Here is a 16,531-nt window from a genome sequence, read left to right as displayed (position 1 = left end):
AAGCTAGAAGCCCTCCACCGGTTTCTCCAACTGGATCTCTTCTATTGCATCCAGTTTCTTCAGTTTCATTAGCCCTTCGAGAAGATTTGATAAACTGTTTGGGAAGAGAGAGAAGGCCAGAGGGGGGTTAGGAAGGCGGTAGCCGTGCCCCACCACTGATAGGGTCAAAGGGTCCGAGGTCATTTCTCTCCAAGCTGTTAAATGGAGGCATATTCTTCCACCCACCGGTGTTGAATGTTGTTGGGCCATCAGAATGTCAAACCTTAGGCTTGTGCGCTTGCACCAATGTTGTGCTAAAAAAGGGTTGTCCCGTCCGTGCTCTCGGTTCTCCTGGTGCACGCGTGGATTGTCCTTTGTGCTCTCTTACTTGCGTTCGGGAGATAAAACCTCTACACCTGCTTGTGCTGTGCCGAGTCCTCTGCTGGGAAGAATAGGGAGGCAAGATGTCAGAGAGGCTCTTTGCCATCTAAGAGTGCTCGGTGTCATTTGCCATTCGTCATCCATTGTGGGATAAAAGATTATTCCATCGAAGGACAAGGACCTCACCTTGTTTTGCACACCTGGAAGCAGTTTAGAACTCTTTAGACACGCACCTCAATTAAGGACCACACCAAGACGAAAGCCTCACGCTGGTGTGTCAACATGACCTGCAGCCCCCAGCATGTTGCAAGCTACCATCCTAGCATCTTTTAATCCTTCCAAGAATTGTTCCTTCCTCTCGCCATTCATGTCCTAGGTGAATTCCTCCATTTCCCGCCACATGGTGTGATGGTGCAGGACATGGTGCTAGTCGGTGCTGTCCCTTATGGCAAAGCTTCAGAGTCTTTTCTTATGACACGTAACAAAGTATTCCCAATAATCCTTTGTTTTTTTAGTAAATCATTAAAATAAAAATACCCAAATCCTATTGTCGAACTATCACAGCCAAGGGAAGATTTGGGTAATAGACCGCCCTTTAGGTCCAGAACGTGGATAACCTAAAGCTTCAGATACATCAGAATCTACTTGCAGGATATTTGTTAGGTACAGAAGCTCAGTGGGCATCGGTTTATAACGGGTGTCAAGCATTTTGTTTACCTGCATGATATTATGGGGCTTTGCGCATGTTTTCATTGCCTCAGCTAGAATATCCTGGTGAAGCAGAATTCCTGTGCCTTCCAACTTCTTATAGGAACTACACTATATCTCAGAGCCTACCCTGGAACATACGATCTGTGGAGGTACCTGCTCTGGATGTGGGTCCCAGTCTCCTCATGCTCACTCGTTCTTCCAGCCACACTCACAGAGATACGGAGCCAACAACACAGTGGACCTCCTTTATTCCCCTCTCCAGCTCTGTGTCCTGGGCTCTAGTAGCCCCTCCCTCCTCTGCCTCCCTCCACCCAATGTCCTTCAGTTCCTTCCCTTTCCTTAAGGTGGTTCTCCCCTTAAGGTTGTCCAGACCTGTTTCACCTCACAACAGCACCTTCCTCCTGTTCTTCTCCCTTATCTGTGTCGTCCTGCTGACATGCTTTTCTCCCTCAACCCTGCATCTGTGAGGTGTGATGTGATGTGGATATGAGCAGCGCTACCTTTTGAGGCGCCAGTGTGGGTTCAGTTCCTGGTGCAATCTTCTTTATCAGATTTCTAAAGAAACCACGCATGTCAGGTCCCGGCGAGAATTGTTTAAAACAAGCCATCAGTGACTCATTTCTCTGTCCGAGAAGGTCCTTGTCTGACCCCCGGTTGAGCAGAAGGGATGCCTAGGGAGAGTTTGGGTGGTCAATCACAAAGGTGATGCAGTCTGGGAGTTGGTTGCCAGAACGGGGACACAAAGTAAGCTTTCCTTGTAGGGGCTGACCACATAAATCACGCTTCAAAATTTGAGGCAGTGTTTGTAGCCCACATGAGTTAGGCTGTGACTGTAGAGTCATCATTGGGTTAATCAATGTTGCCACTGAGAAGGCAGTCGTTGCCTCGGGAACCAACTTCTCCTTTTCCTTTTGTGCCTCTTCATTTGGCTCTTTCCCTGCAGCGGCCAAGATAGGTCTTTTCCAGAGGTACCCCCTTTCTTTGAATCTTGACGTGGAGGCCAGTGTCGTCTGCATGTCTGTGGCGTAAGCCTGTGTACACACTTTACAGGATTTTTGTGTGTACCGCACTCCTCTGCTTTGCGTGCCGTGATACCCTAGGGGCCTCTTGTGTGCTTCCTGTTCACATGGGAAGGTGTGGAGTGAAGAAATAGCTTAATAAAAACTAAAATAAAAAACACAATTTGGAAAGACCGCTAGCTAGGAGACTGCTCAGAGCGGTCTTTGTAAATCAAACTGTCATGCTAGAGGAGGGGAAATGTTTGTGGTGGGGAAGGGGGTGGAGGGTGCAGGGTGATAAATGAGAGTTGGTGTGACTGTATGGGGGAGGAAGGGGAATGTGTTGGGCTGGTAAGGGGGTGGTGTTTGATAAAGGGGAGGTTCTGAGGGGTCGGGGGTAACAACCCAGTCCCAGATTTTCAAGAAATCCAGTGGGAGGGTGCGGGTTCACCTTCCCGGGGGAGGTGGCGATTGAAAATGTAATTTCGGCATTTTAAAGGCCACACAAAATCAGCCATAAAAACAAATAGCGGAAATATCACATAGAACCCCTGGGTGAGGCAGCCTTGTCCCGATGAGGTCAGAAGTAATGTCCCTCCCGTGCTTATAACTGGGTAACCTCTTGCCAGCTCTGTTGAAAGAAGCCAACTCCCACCCATGCTCAGACTGTGTGGTGTGGGCATGGGGTGCTGCTAGATCCACTAGAGCAAAACAAAAGGGGTGATGTCTCGAAGGTTTAGAATAAACCTTAACCTCTGGCATTGCTCTGGTCAACCCTTCAGACCATTGTTCTTTGCCTGCCAAACCATTAAAAACGTGGAAGGACCATATGCAAATCAGGCTTGATCCCATCCCTATTAGAGGTCTCTCCCCTCCCGAATGCTGGGCCGGCAACCCCCCCCACCCCCGGTTCAGAGTGGTGCAGTAGTCCATGTATGGACCTCTAGCATTGGCACAGTGCTTTCCCTTTTGCCTATGGGAAAGGGACTAAGACCCCTTGCGTGTGGGACGGTACTCCACAGAGTGTCACTTGCACAGGGTGCCCTGGTGACTACTGGTTCACTTACCTGTAGTCTTCTGTTGATAAAATTCTAGTCTTCCCCGTGTAGTCTTCTAAAAGTGGCTTCCCAGCACTGAAGCCAGATTCTAAGAGGACGCTGTGAAAAAAAGACGCTTGTCGCAAAAATGTCGACACGTGTCCCGCTCCCAAACAAAATAAGCAGAGCTTTACTTCCGGGTCCATGGAGGAAAAGCTCTGTGGGCACCCAACTCACTGCCCGAAACCCGTTGGGCATGTGCCGAGGAGGGATTTTCCTGTAGTTTTGGAGCAACAGGGTGCAGTGGAAGCACGATGTGCCATCCCATCCAATGCAGAGAAAGGGAGTGATAGTAGGGCGGTGTTAGGCAGAATCCTATCCAGTTCCCTTAGGGAACACTACAGAAGATTAAGACTACAGGTATGAGCAATAAATCCCCTTTGGTATCAGTCCGCACCACAAAGATTTAGTTGGTAGCTGTGGCTAAGCAGTCAGACTTATCTCAAGAGGGAGATGAGCAGTATTCAGGATTTACACAATAGGACTACAATACTAGGATACAAGGAAACACTGACCAAAGTTTTGTATTAAAAAGAATATATATTTATTACACACTTTCAGTTCAACACATTAATCACAGTTATTAAAGCAAGTTATCAAGAAAAGTATACACAACTCCCTAGTTAAATTGTAGACCAGTTTGAGCAAGAGTGAAAACTGAGCAAAACGGCACAGTGAAAACCAAACACAAATGGCACTCTATCAATTTCTCACAAGGGAGGGAAAACACAAGTTATACAAGAATATCTTCTTACACACCCTAGCAACACTTCACATAAGTTTGTGAACAAGTTTAGTCAAGGCAGTACTTTAGCATGCATAATACTTAAATGAAAAACCGAGCAAAATGGCACTTCAGGTGGTTATAAGTGGGTGCACCAACGCAGTTCTATTTGAGAAGCAATCTAGAGACGGCTATTCTAACAAATTCGACCAGAGTCAATAGGCCTGTGCCAGAGTCAGTGGTACAGGGCAAAGGGCCCAGGAATAAAATGTTCCTGTAGCTGCAGTCAAGTCTTTGTCAAACGATTCGAAAAGGTGGATGCCAAAGGTGAAAGACAATGTTATAAGATAGGGGCGGCCAACCCAACAGGTAGGTAAAGGATTTAAAACACCTTTAGCACTACCACGCGGAAAGGGAGGCCTGGCGGAATAAAGTACCTTAAAATGAAGAAGAGGCCCCTGCGGTGGCGGTTGTTCCTGGCAGTTCCTGCAGTTCAGGAGATCCAGCAGCGGAAGAGAGGCTCTTGTCATGGAGGAAGGTTTGAGTTACTGCACTGCCCAGGGATGAAACCAGCCGCACTGCTGCCCAACGAATAAAAGGTACGCTCCTTTAAATCGCGGGCCGGGTGGATGGGTGCCTGGCTATCCGGTCTCCGAGTACAGGGTACGGGCGATTCCACCAAGGCAGGACCAGGAAGGCGTTTGGCACACTGGTTGGCCCCACCAGCTCAAGGGAAGAAGGCTCTTGCAGATGAAGATCTTCTCTCATCGTGTGGAGAAAAGTGGTGAGACGCTGCAGCAGGGCTTCACCGGTGGTTCAGTTGTTGCAGATGTCTTTGGCTTCTCTCCTCTTCGGCTTCTTAGTTCCAGTGGCAACGTCTTGCTCTTCCAGTCCTCAGGACCCTGCTTTTATGCAAAAAGATCCCCATTCATACAGCCTAGCTGTCACTCGCACAGTGGAGTGGTCATCCTGGTGGGAGACCCTCCAGCCTATCAGGGCAGAGTGTGACATGGGTTGCTGAGGCAACCCTGTCCAGGGGTCCTACTCCCCCTCCCACACAATGGACCCACCCCAGACTCCGTGGCACCGAAAGGAGGGCTTCTTGGCAGATGCCTGCCAAAAGGACTAACAACGGATCCCCGACCTGGGTTAGGAGTTTAGAGAAAGACACGAGAAAGAATTTATATAAAAGTTCTGGCAAATAAAACCTACCGGAGTAAAGTTAGTATAAAAATAAACCGGCGGTATGTTAGAGGCTGTCCGTAAATCTGGTAGCCTCGAACAATGGGAAAATCCCATAGGGAAATATTTGCGGTTGAATATTTTTGGTAGTAGTAACCACTGCCACCAGCCAGAAACTTTTGAGAGAGGGACTGTACGGTACCCTCTCGAAAATGAACATAAGGGAAAAACTATTAACCCTTGCCAGTACCTCCATAGTAAGATGGGTGGTAGTGGTTAAGTTCATAATAATTGACTAGTAAAGTCAACAGGGACTTTACATGCCCTGGGAGACAGTAGTCAGTCTCAGGGTATGGAGTCTATGTTTGGGGGTCGCTACGACACCCCTGTGTCACTGCACAGAGGGTGTTGTGTAACACATGTGGATAAAGATGGTTCCTATGGGGGTGAGATAAACCCCATAGACATTAAACACAAAAAATAGCCTAGAACACACATAGCAAATATGCCTAAGAGTGGGAAAAAGAGTCACACTCTTAGCAGGAGAAGAAAACAAACCCTTCAAATCCAGCAAAGCTGCTGGGGGACTCTATAGGTAAGGGAAATTAGCCATAGAATGAGAATTCTCCCTAACATGCGGCACTCAGAGGAGGCACTGTGCAGGGCATGGCGTGCCACACACAAGATCCTGAAGACTGCGTTGCAACACGCTGAGCTCCCGTCTCCCGTTCTGAGGGATGTTCCACGAGTATGGAGGAAAGGGGGCGGGACATAAGAGTATGTTGGGTATTGCCACAGGCCAAGGGATTAAATGACAACGCAAAGCAAGAAGTTATGTGATTGGGATTTGTACCGCGCTCCACTGACATGTCAATAGTCCCCAGGCGCTCTTATGGATCTACAAGGAAAGAGGAGGGAAAAGTGTGGTTGGGCAAATAGTGTGAAATAACAAGGACTTGTGCTCTACTGTTGCTGCCAGTAGAGCCAGGAACAATTGGCATCTGCCCGGGAGACTCCTCTCTGGGGATTGTGGTGTTTTCCCTGAGGTCTGTGTTTCCTGATGGGAGACCTTAGTGATGCTGGGGATGTGTGTGTTATGGGTGTAGTTTAGCATCTTGTATGCAGAGGTGTGGAGGCTTAGTTCAGTTGTGGTGGGCAGAGATATTTGCTTTAGTCGTTATTTGTTTCTCCGAGCAGGTGAGCATCTGTTGATTGAGGTGTTAGAGGAATTCAATTGTTAGTCATTTTGGTTAGTTGGACAAATCTGCTCTACTGATATGTGTGTTGGTTTTGTGTCTTGTCAGTTTCTTTGTGCAGGCTAGCTCTGTTCTGCAACGTTCCTTTCTTCTGTGGTTTTTCGCGATTCTACCTCAAAAAACGTTTTTTTTGGCTATATTGTTTATTTTGATGCATCATTTACTGTGGAAAGGTGGTGCCTGCATGTGTTGTGTGTTATTTCTTAAATCTTGTTTTTTTTTCTTTTCTTTAGGTGTGCCATCTGTTAAATACAATTATCCTCATTACGAGTTAGGCGGCAAGCGGTAACCAAATTATGGGTTTGGGTTCTGAGTGGAGGATTTACCTCCAGGAAAACCCTGGAGGTAAATCATCCCACTCGATGCCGAAAAATCGGCAGAATTGGCGGAATTACCTCAAGAAAAGTCCCATTGGGTCCAATGGACCCAAAATAAAATGGGGAATTACACTGCCACCACCACTTGTAATCAGGCGGAAATTCCATCTGACCAAGTGGCAGTAACGGTAATTCCTCAGGGCTATTTTGTGGCTGATTTACTGCCGAATTTCCACCCAACTCGTAATGAGGCAATGGGCCTCATTCTGAGGTTGGTGCTAGTCATGGCGCTATTAGCGACATAACTAGCACCATTACCAGTCCCGTGTCCGCCCTGGTTTAATGGGGACTTACCGGTCTAGTCCGACCTTTGCGGGACCGGTAAGTACCCATTGAAAATGTCCATCCAATTTCCCATTTGAGCCCTTGCAGGGCTCAAATGGGAATGGGGAGGGTGCTAATAACGGTACCGTAAATTACGCTAACGCCTGCTAAAACCAGGCGTTAAGGAAGGACCCGCAAAGGGACTTCGGAATAGGGCGCAAAGGGATTACCGGCACCGGTGTCATTACTGGTGCCCGGTATCCCTTTGCGCCTGGGTCGTAATGACCCCCACTGTGTATTTGTGAATTGATAGTGTTGTTGTAGCTTGTTGAAGTTGGTTTACTAAATTTGATTTACAGAGGACTCTATCCTGGTGAATTGAAAAACCAGGTTTTTAACAGTTTCCAAAATGTCAGATGTGTTCTGATCGAATTTCTTTTTGTATTGAAATCCATATTCTTGCTATAAGGAGAGAAAAGACACTACGTCGTACGTGTTTTTCTAATAGGACATTGATTTGAGAATATACTTGCTTATCTCAATGTCTGTGTGGTAGAGGGTGAATTCTGATTGCAAGAACTCTGTTCATGTAGTGCTATATGCAGAGTATTCTTTTTTTCACTATCCATATCAAGTTTCAAGGCGTTGTATTGTAAAAAAGAGCAAACTAAGGTAGCGAGATCCTGGCCAACAGCATGCATCAAGCCTTCATAAAAGGCTAGACTCCATCTTGAAACTATTCCATTCTGGTTCGCAGTCAGGGACGCAGCATGGAAGCTTGTACTTGTGTGCATCAGTGGCAGTCATGCAGAAGACTTCCTGATGTATTGATAACTATGTGGGGCCATGTTTTGAGGCAGTGACAAGCAAGAGTTTGGTACGCATAAGTTGTTGTAACCACTTGCTGATGCTTACAGTTCTAGAGTTGCAGACATCCACAGGAAAAGACCCATGATGTAAAGTCTCCTGCAATCGAATGTACATGTACACAAGTTTTGGTACAGGATGCTCGGATTCTCTGGACTGTTGCACCTGTTGAATGGAGGTCACTGGTCTAATAAAGGAGTGGCTATTACCATCAGGAGGGTTAGGCATCTCAAGGAGAATCTGAAGGTGGGGAGGGGCAAGACAAGTCTAGAGATGGACTGAGGTGTCAGTGGATCCACAATAGTCAGCGCCTTTCATTATGAAGCATAGATGGGGCTGGTGATGGTTTCCGGCCTCCATGAATACACTATCTGGCAATGAATGTGATCTAGAATTATGTATCCATAGCGCTGTCCCAGTCAATACATAGACCAGAGAGCATTTTGACATTGCTCCTTCGTAAACTCAGAAATGTAATTCTGCCCCCCGTTATTGCCACAAAATAATACACCAGCCACTCCAATTGAGTTAAACCTCCCCTGAAACCATACAAATAAAGAGCAAAGTGCGCTACACAGTACAGAAAACAAAACAGTACCATATGGAAAGAACATGCACATAAAGCAACATCAGGATCCAGAAAAGCGACAAATGAAATACAGGACACAATCCTTTTGCAAGTAATCATTTTATATTTGAAATGGAAGCAAATATTGTGACAGAATACCCTGGCAGCTCTATAAGAGCAGATCTCGGAATATTTTGATGGTTCCTTCTGGGATATGGCTAAGAACATCTTCAGGCACTGACTCTCTGTGAGCCTGGTTAGGCATCATTTCATTTCATTTAGAGACCCACTACAGGCTGCAGGTTAAATTGCCCATTTCATACCCATGTAAACCAAATGCCTAGTTCACACAAAACAATTCCTGGATAAGAAACTGGCAGACTAGGTGTTGGACACGTGGGATTGGGACATCCCCAGTAGATTGTGCAAACTGAACAGGTACATCACTTTGCTCTTAGAACACATACTTCATACAAATCTTGGCATATTGTAGACAGATATTTAAAAAATGTACAATTGGGAATGTGCAGCATAACAAAATCTTGCAGGTTCAGTGCCTTTCCGTCCAGCTATGTACACCCCTTGCTTTTAAATATTCATATTCTTCCCTGATGCCTTTGCCAGGTTCTCGTCGACACATACTAAGACACCACAGCATTCGCTCAGTCATTCGTTCACGACACAAAGACATACTCGTACAGTCGCAACATTCCTAACACTTGCTACCTTCATCTCTAGCACTGAAATTTCACGGGGGGGGGGGGGGGGGCGGGGGTGTGAGGAGGGGCCTCGGGCCTGTCAGAAGGGAGGAAACAAGTACAGTCCACCTCTATGAAAGACCTCCACCTGATACATTATGGTGGTGCTCATGCAAACAAGGGTAAGGGGTCACTGCATGTCCCCCTTGGTCTATCATTTGCCACCAAATTATCCACTTCAACCACAAAATTCGAGGACTAGACAGGACACTAGTCTTTCCACCTGTTTACATATTTCTTGCGCTCTGCAAGAAGAGCGTGCCTGTACTAGAACGTCAAAAGACGTATTTTCAGTTTCAAAGGTCTGGCAGGACCAACTGAATTTTTCACAACAAATAAGAGCATATTCGATCACAAATTAAATTATGTAAACAAATAACAATGATTGCAGGCCTTCCTATTCAGTAGGAACCGTTCCAGAGAAAAGCTTATTAGAGTGTGCTCATTCGTAGAAGATGGGCCGTCACACTTTTGGGAAGTGTGAGCCACTCGGGATTTCACCCAAAGATGGTGGTAACCCAGCCGTGGACACCTTCCTCTATGTGCCAGGAAAGATGCTGCACCTCACCGGTGATGCCCGCTGTGGAAGAAAGTTGAGCGAAGGGTGGCTATTTCTACTCTTGTTCAGAGAAGATATGCCTGGCTTGTATTGTATTGGTTATTTATATAGCGCCCTTTCCCCATTTGTATGGCCTCAAAGCGCTTTGTGGTTGGAACGCCCTCGGTGACCGCAGTTCAAGTGTAGGAGGTTCGAAGAGTTTAAATTAAAAATGCATGCATGCATTTTGCCACTGTTAGGACTTAGGTGGTCCCAGAATGATCCGCAAATGAATACTTCTCCCCTGGTACCGCAAATGGAGCTAAAATGGGACAGAAGACCTTCCAAGGTGGGCATCATCCCACAGAAAAGATCACTGTGCCATGATCGTTCTCACACTTCTGGCAAATATTTTGACAATGTCTTATTTAATGCTTGTGTAATTGATAGTCATGCGACTTTTGAAAGAACGATTCTTGTTAAAGATTTGGAGTGATGCCAACCCCATATGTTGCCCAGGGCAAGAGCCCATCGAAGACCCTGATAAGCATGCACAACCGCTGTGCTTCAGTCAAAGATCTGAACTCAGGTTTATGATTAAAAAAAAGCTGCCGACACAAGGGATGAACCGTCTCATCTTCTAAAACACCTGAGGGTACATCCTGCTGGCCAAGGGAGCGCCTAACACAATACATTAGATTTCTATTAATGACTTTTGGAAAGGTGCATTTTGGAAGGGCTGTGTACACATGACATAGCCAACAGTTTTCCTACCCTTGCACCCATGGAATTGGCTCATAAATAAGCAATGAGAAAAGCAATAGGTCTGGCTTTTGAATATGAATTGTTTAGGCACTTGCCAGGCATTCCCTAAATGTCAGTTATGGATATCATTTATTCACATCATTTGGCAGGTATTACGAAGCTTGCGTGAGAAGTGAAAACCCTGTATTCATAGCAGCATCACGCCACAAACACACATGTGGGAAGGGCACACTGATGTCCCCCTGCCCAGATGGCTACACCTGGCTTGAAATGTTTGAAATACGCTACTTAGTCCAGATGTTCAACCGAGCCTTCTTACGTGTAAAAGGCAACCATTGGCAATTAGTTGCTCAATGTCTAATCAGTCAAAACAAATATAAGATCAATTACACGTGAAAGTGAATCTTTACAGCTCATTCCATGTTTTGTGCACACAGCAATCTTTTGAATTTGGCATTTTTGTTCATCCATGATGAGAGGAGGCTTCTCAAGGAATTGTGGTGAACCTTTTGCTGTGCATAGTATCTATTGTTACAAATAGGACATTGTGGGACATACATGGTTCAAGGTCATCCTAAATTTCGTTAAAAATATCAAAGAATCTTTTAAAAAGTTTACAGAAATGGAAGCTACACGCATTCGCAGACTTTTGCCAGCTTCGTTCGTACATCATACCGCACTGTACCTCTACATACCTACTTCTTAGCATCTCTCCGAGGACAAGGGCATTGGATCCGTGACTGCTATCTTGAGCCTGAATTTCCCCCACCTTTTAAATTTCAGTTGCGCATCCTGGCTGCAAGTGTGTACCATCAAATGATCTCTATACTCACGACCAACAGTTCTTTAAGATTCCTAATATGTAAAAGACCTTTTGTCCCTCTCGTTTGGGAATTGGACTCGATTTAGAGATCCCATCGAAATTAAACAGGTTTTCCCCCAAGAGACAATGCATTCTTGAAATACCTCGTTGATCCGCCACATATCAATTTCCTTTGACTAAAAGCCATTTCTAGATCAGTCCTAAACTCATGAAGATACATAAAGAGAGGGGCTGCAGAGCTAGTTAGCTGCTCGGCCTTGCTTGACCAGTGAGTGCATCCTGCCCAAAGCTCCACTACAGAAGCGAGCACTTATTAAGGGCCAGTGTTGTGGTTTAAGCAGGGGAGAAATGCCCTGAATGTTGCTTTGAGGCTAGTTTGGTTTCCCTGGTGCTTGTTAGAATATGTGTTTCTCTTCTGTGCTATACTGCATTGTGCTTGTGTTCTTATTATTGTTGCTTACAGACATTCCTGTCCGTATGGTCAAATTACATAGGAGCTAAATCCCCAAATCTTAAGGGCCAGAATTGGCCAAGAAAAATCAGCAGTCATTTCTTTGTTTGTATACTGTTAACATGCTGGGAGCTTACTGAGTCCCAGAGAAGCAACACCTCATGCAAGGGGTGAACATTTTTGTAATGATGTAGAGGAGAGGTATTATGCTGCACAGACCATTTCTAAAGGCAATTGCAATGACACAGTGATCAAAGATGCATTGAATCCGATGGGTGGCATGGCTGGAGTTGTGCATAATACGGACAACAATGAAAAGCTGATGACGAACGTGTGGACTTGCACCTACCACTCAACACATTTTTGTATCGCTGCAGGATCTGGAGGTGGGGCAGTAGAGTGACGGAGGTCGATTTAGTATGCCATGGATAGACTGCTATTGGCATGGTCCCTCAATAGCCAGGTTCCCCAACTTGTGCATTACGAGTCACTAAATGCTTGCTTGAGGCTTCTCAGTCGCTTACATGCCCCAGAGAGGAATCTCTGTACTACAGAGCAAAGAAGTGATATAACCAATCACAGTGTGGCCCATATCTGCAGCAGACTCAACAAATACTCCGATTGGGCAGAGTGGGTCCAAACTGAAACCTACGCTCCCTTGATCCTACACTTTCAGTACTGAAGCGGGTCGTGTTTTCTTTGTTTTTTTGCTCAAGAGGTTTGCACCTCATCCATGCCTCTCCCCACATTCTATTTTTACTCAATAAACCAGCTTTGCTATACTCGGCCACACTTTTCCCTCTTTTGCTGCCCTTTGCTACTCTAGCACCCCTCTTTTCTCTTGGTCCCAGATAAGGAGTGCAGCTGAAGGGTTTTAGGTCAAAGGATCGACAACCAAAGGGTCGAATGGTGAAAGGATCGACACCAAAGGACCGAAAACCAAAGGATCACATTTTTTTTACATTTTATTTGGGGGGTCTCCCCCCACCCCCCCCCCCCCCCCCCAACTCCCGTTTTTGTGGTAAAAAACATTTTTTGTCAATAAACGAAAAAACCCCAAAAAATATATAATTAAAAAAAAAAGATTTGATCCTTTGGTTTTCGATCCTTTTTACCATTCGACCCTTTGGATTCGATCCTTTGACCAGACACCCTTGGATTCGATCCTTTGACCAGACACCCAGCTGAAGGACAAGGCGTAAGATGTAGCACAATAATCAGGTACTTTTTCTTTTTTTAAACTGTGCGCATGTGTTTGAGAGTTGGAGTGTGTATGCGGCTATGTATCTGTATGGGCATGCGTGAATGGTTGCAATGCGAGTCAATGCAGGTCACAGGGGAGGGGACTGGATGCCTAGTGGAAAGAAACTGCCCGTCAACATGAGCTAGTGCATGGCTACTAGTTGTGGGGGTAGTGAGAATCACATTAGCATCATGAAAGTGGTTTTTGCGGTGCCATGGCATTCTGAGCAAAGCTTTTTCAAGTGTTCTTTTGTGGGGATACTGTACATTTTGGTGCAGCCAGCAAGGACATTTTCTTCATAGTGGTGGGGCATTATTGCTGGCATTACGGGCAAATCTAATCTGATTATGTACATGGTGATACTGGCCTAAATGAACACAGCCAGTCTGGGCCTGTGTTCTTACAGTTGTATGGCATTATGGGCAAATGCAACATGAATTTACTTAGGTGTGGATAATGGCGTATATTGACACAGCCAGTATGGACTGGTTTACTTACAGCTGTATTTCTGGCATTAAGGGAAAGCCAACATGAGAATGTCCTTCCATCAGAATACTAGTCTATACTGGACATATGTTGACTATGGCATTACTGGTAATATGGGCAAAGCCAACATGAGAGTTTTTATGTGGGAATACAGCCATTTATTGGCAGAGGCAGCATGAACCTTTCTTACAGTGGCGAGTGGTTGGTTTCCCCTGCATAGTTCTCTTCTAGTCTCCCCACTCTGGATTAATGAGGAAGGGGAGGGGGAGGGAATAGAGTGGTATGGTTCCTATTCCCCTACCATTTGAGAATATCAGGAAGGAAATAAATAAACAAACAAACATAAAATAGAGGTATGCTGTGAACCTTATGCTGTATTGAAATCACATTCGCAGTAGTGGGGTACAGTACTGGCTGATCTATTTACAAACACCCTTTGGCTAAAGGGTGTCTTTGAAGTCATGATTGGGCAGTTATGCTGGCAAAGTCAATGTGTGTATCCAGACATATTTGCTTTCCCAGTGCTCGTTTCAATTTCTTTGCGTGAGGATCTATACTTGTCCTGTTTGGCATGGTTTACCAACATTTATTCACCTTGCAGTCGTATGCGGGATGCTAAAAACAATCCTAAGACTGCATTTTACTACCCATCCTCTAGCCCCAAGATCGAATATGTATGTCCACAGCCTACGGCAAATCTGTGCTTACCTTTGCCTGTGCCTGTGCCTCATTGGATGTGAACATCCACACTCTAGCCCGAAAAAGGTATGTGGGGCTGAACAGTTGAACATTTGCCTGGCTAGCAAGAAGCATATTAATCAGAGGATTTTCGGTAGGACACCACAGCTGGACGCCATCATTGAATATGGATGCACGAGGACTAAGCCTTTTGGTGAGCATGTACCACTTCTGGTGTCCTCTTACTGGATCGTTTTGCCTCAAAGCTCCCCTTGGCTCTGCTATCACAGAACGAGTTGACCTTCATGGCACTTCCGGCACTACATGTTCACACTTCCCTCCTGCGTCACCAGACACTCTGAACTTAATAATCCTCTACAAATTTAAAGTGCTAAAAATAAATACCTTCTTTCTTCCTTCAGAGAATCTATGTCACTAGCGCACTGAGGCGTGTTGCACTCTATAAGAAGTTAATAACATAAGATATTGTTCATGTGCCTCTGGGGTTAATGGGTTACTGGAACAGCCCATAACAGTCCTTCCCATCCAAGTGATGCAAAATCGTGAAAGAATGCCTCTTTGAGCGAATATCACACTCACAGTATTGGCTACTCAATGTGAATACACAGGCCATGTTATAGTTACATTTGAAAGACAGTGACCATCCCCGTGTTTACTCTGGACCACTTAGTGCGGCCGAACACTTCCTGATCTAATTACTCTTGTGTAACTGGAAGATGCATACACAGTGCATTGCCATTTACAAAACAAGATCTTATGGAAGAGAACCCAAAAACCACATGGAAAACATTGTGGGTCGCTTCCGGACACCACCAGCTGATTCGTTAGCCCAAATTAGGGACGGGCTGGAAGGAACCTGCAACGTCCAACAGAAGCAATTGAGCAAACCTTCAAACTAGATTCTCCAAAACATATGAAATGATTTGACTTCAGGAAATGATCAGAAGGCAGTGGTGCACAGCCTTTGCTATACAAAGGTCTGAACCCATTTTATATGTCAATTTCATTTGCATTAAAAGACACATTGCGTTTTCCACCTGGCCGCGGCAAATCAAAGTAATGGAAATGGCAAAGTCCAAATGCCTCCACGTGCAATCTACAAATTGTACGACCTCATGGCTCAGGTTCCAGTGGTCAGTTTGTAATGGATGGTTATTTCCTTTCCAACACTACTTAAAACGCTCTTCTGTGCCCACACAAAAAACCTCTTTAGGAAAGACAGCAAGCTTACCAAAAACATCTTAAAACGTATCAAGTAAAAACACAACCATCAACTTTGAATCGATTATAATAACAGAAAGCACATGATGATGGTAAAGCTGCAATGGGGTTCAGATCCAATAGCAACCCAGTGAACTTCATGATGCCCGGTCAGTAAACGAGCTGTAAGGATTGGAGTACCCTAATTGGCCAAAATAAACCTTTAAATAAATGGCAGTGGAGGGAAATAAGAGGGGCCGAAGAGCAGCACGAACATGGAGTGCCCGACATACACTGCCAGAACAGACAGTTGCCTTTCGCAGATTGGAACATTGTCTAGTTCAGAGTTTATGCAATGGCCTTTTCCAATGATGTCACCACAATGGAGCTCTGCTCTTGGAGCAGTCTCAATGGGGGTTCCCTAAAACTCATAATACTTGTAATTGAATTTCTAGTGCGTTTAACATACACAACACTGTCCCTTTAAACTGAAAGCATATTGAAAAGTAGCAAACACATTAAAAAAAGGAAAAAGCTACTTTTGGTTTTGGCAACTTCAAAAAGAAAATGTGGCATTAAGTTTAAAAAAAAAAGTTTGGGCACAACACTGAAAAACAAACAGTTTACAAAAATGTTTTAACAGTCGATAACAAAATAACGATAAAAAAGTGGTATTTGATTTTGACGTAGAATAAAAGGCGGACCCGGCGTCCGCGTAACACTCTTAAAAAGGCAGAAGCCTTTGATAAAAAGTTTGGCTACCCATTACATGGTATGACGTCTCAATCTAAAGGAAGTTGGGATAGGAAAATGTTCCTTTTGGAATGCTGATTTTCGCTGTGGAAAGGGAAATGGCGCCATCTGAAAAACAATGTCTTCCGTCAAACAGCAGCGCCTTGATAGGATGGCAAACAGTGCTCTTAAAGAGCAGGTCTCATTGTTCTCCAGGCTTCAAACTGCGATCTTCGACATCTGCTCTTCCAACTTAGAAATTCTTTCATCTTGATTGCTGATAGTATCTTTTATTGATTTGATCTCTTTCAGAATCTCATCAAATTTGTTTTCGTGTTGCTGGAATAAAAAGGTGACAAGGGAAAGCAATTAGGGTTGTAGGCACACAGCACAGGTTTCTTTACACATTAAAAAGACTGTTCACATTTGGAT

General features: G+C 45.0%; 1 protein-coding gene across 1 annotated transcript in view; it reads right to left on the bottom strand.

Moving 5' to 3' along the window:
• Positions 1-15,287: 15,287 nt before the first annotated feature.
• Positions 15,288-16,531, bottom strand: part of CORO1C (coronin 1C) — a 513,234-nt gene continuing 511,990 nt past the window's right edge. Inside the window, exon 11 of the mRNA XM_069619459.1 lies at positions 15,288-16,438. Coding sequence (XP_069475560.1) covers positions 16,319-16,438 — 120 coding nt within the window. The 3' untranslated portion in view covers positions 15,288-16,318. The remainder of the gene's footprint in view (positions 16,439-16,531) is intronic.

The sequence above is a fragment of the Ambystoma mexicanum genome, chromosome 10 (genome assembly GCF_040938575.1).
Source record: "Ambystoma mexicanum isolate Mex_15411 chromosome 10, UKY_AmexF1_1, whole genome shotgun sequence".
NCBI classification, from domain to species: Eukaryota; Metazoa; Chordata; class Amphibia; order Caudata; family Ambystomatidae; genus Ambystoma; species Ambystoma mexicanum.
The sequence above is the reverse complement of the archived record's forward strand: the minus strand, read 5'-3'. Positions and strand labels throughout refer to the sequence as shown.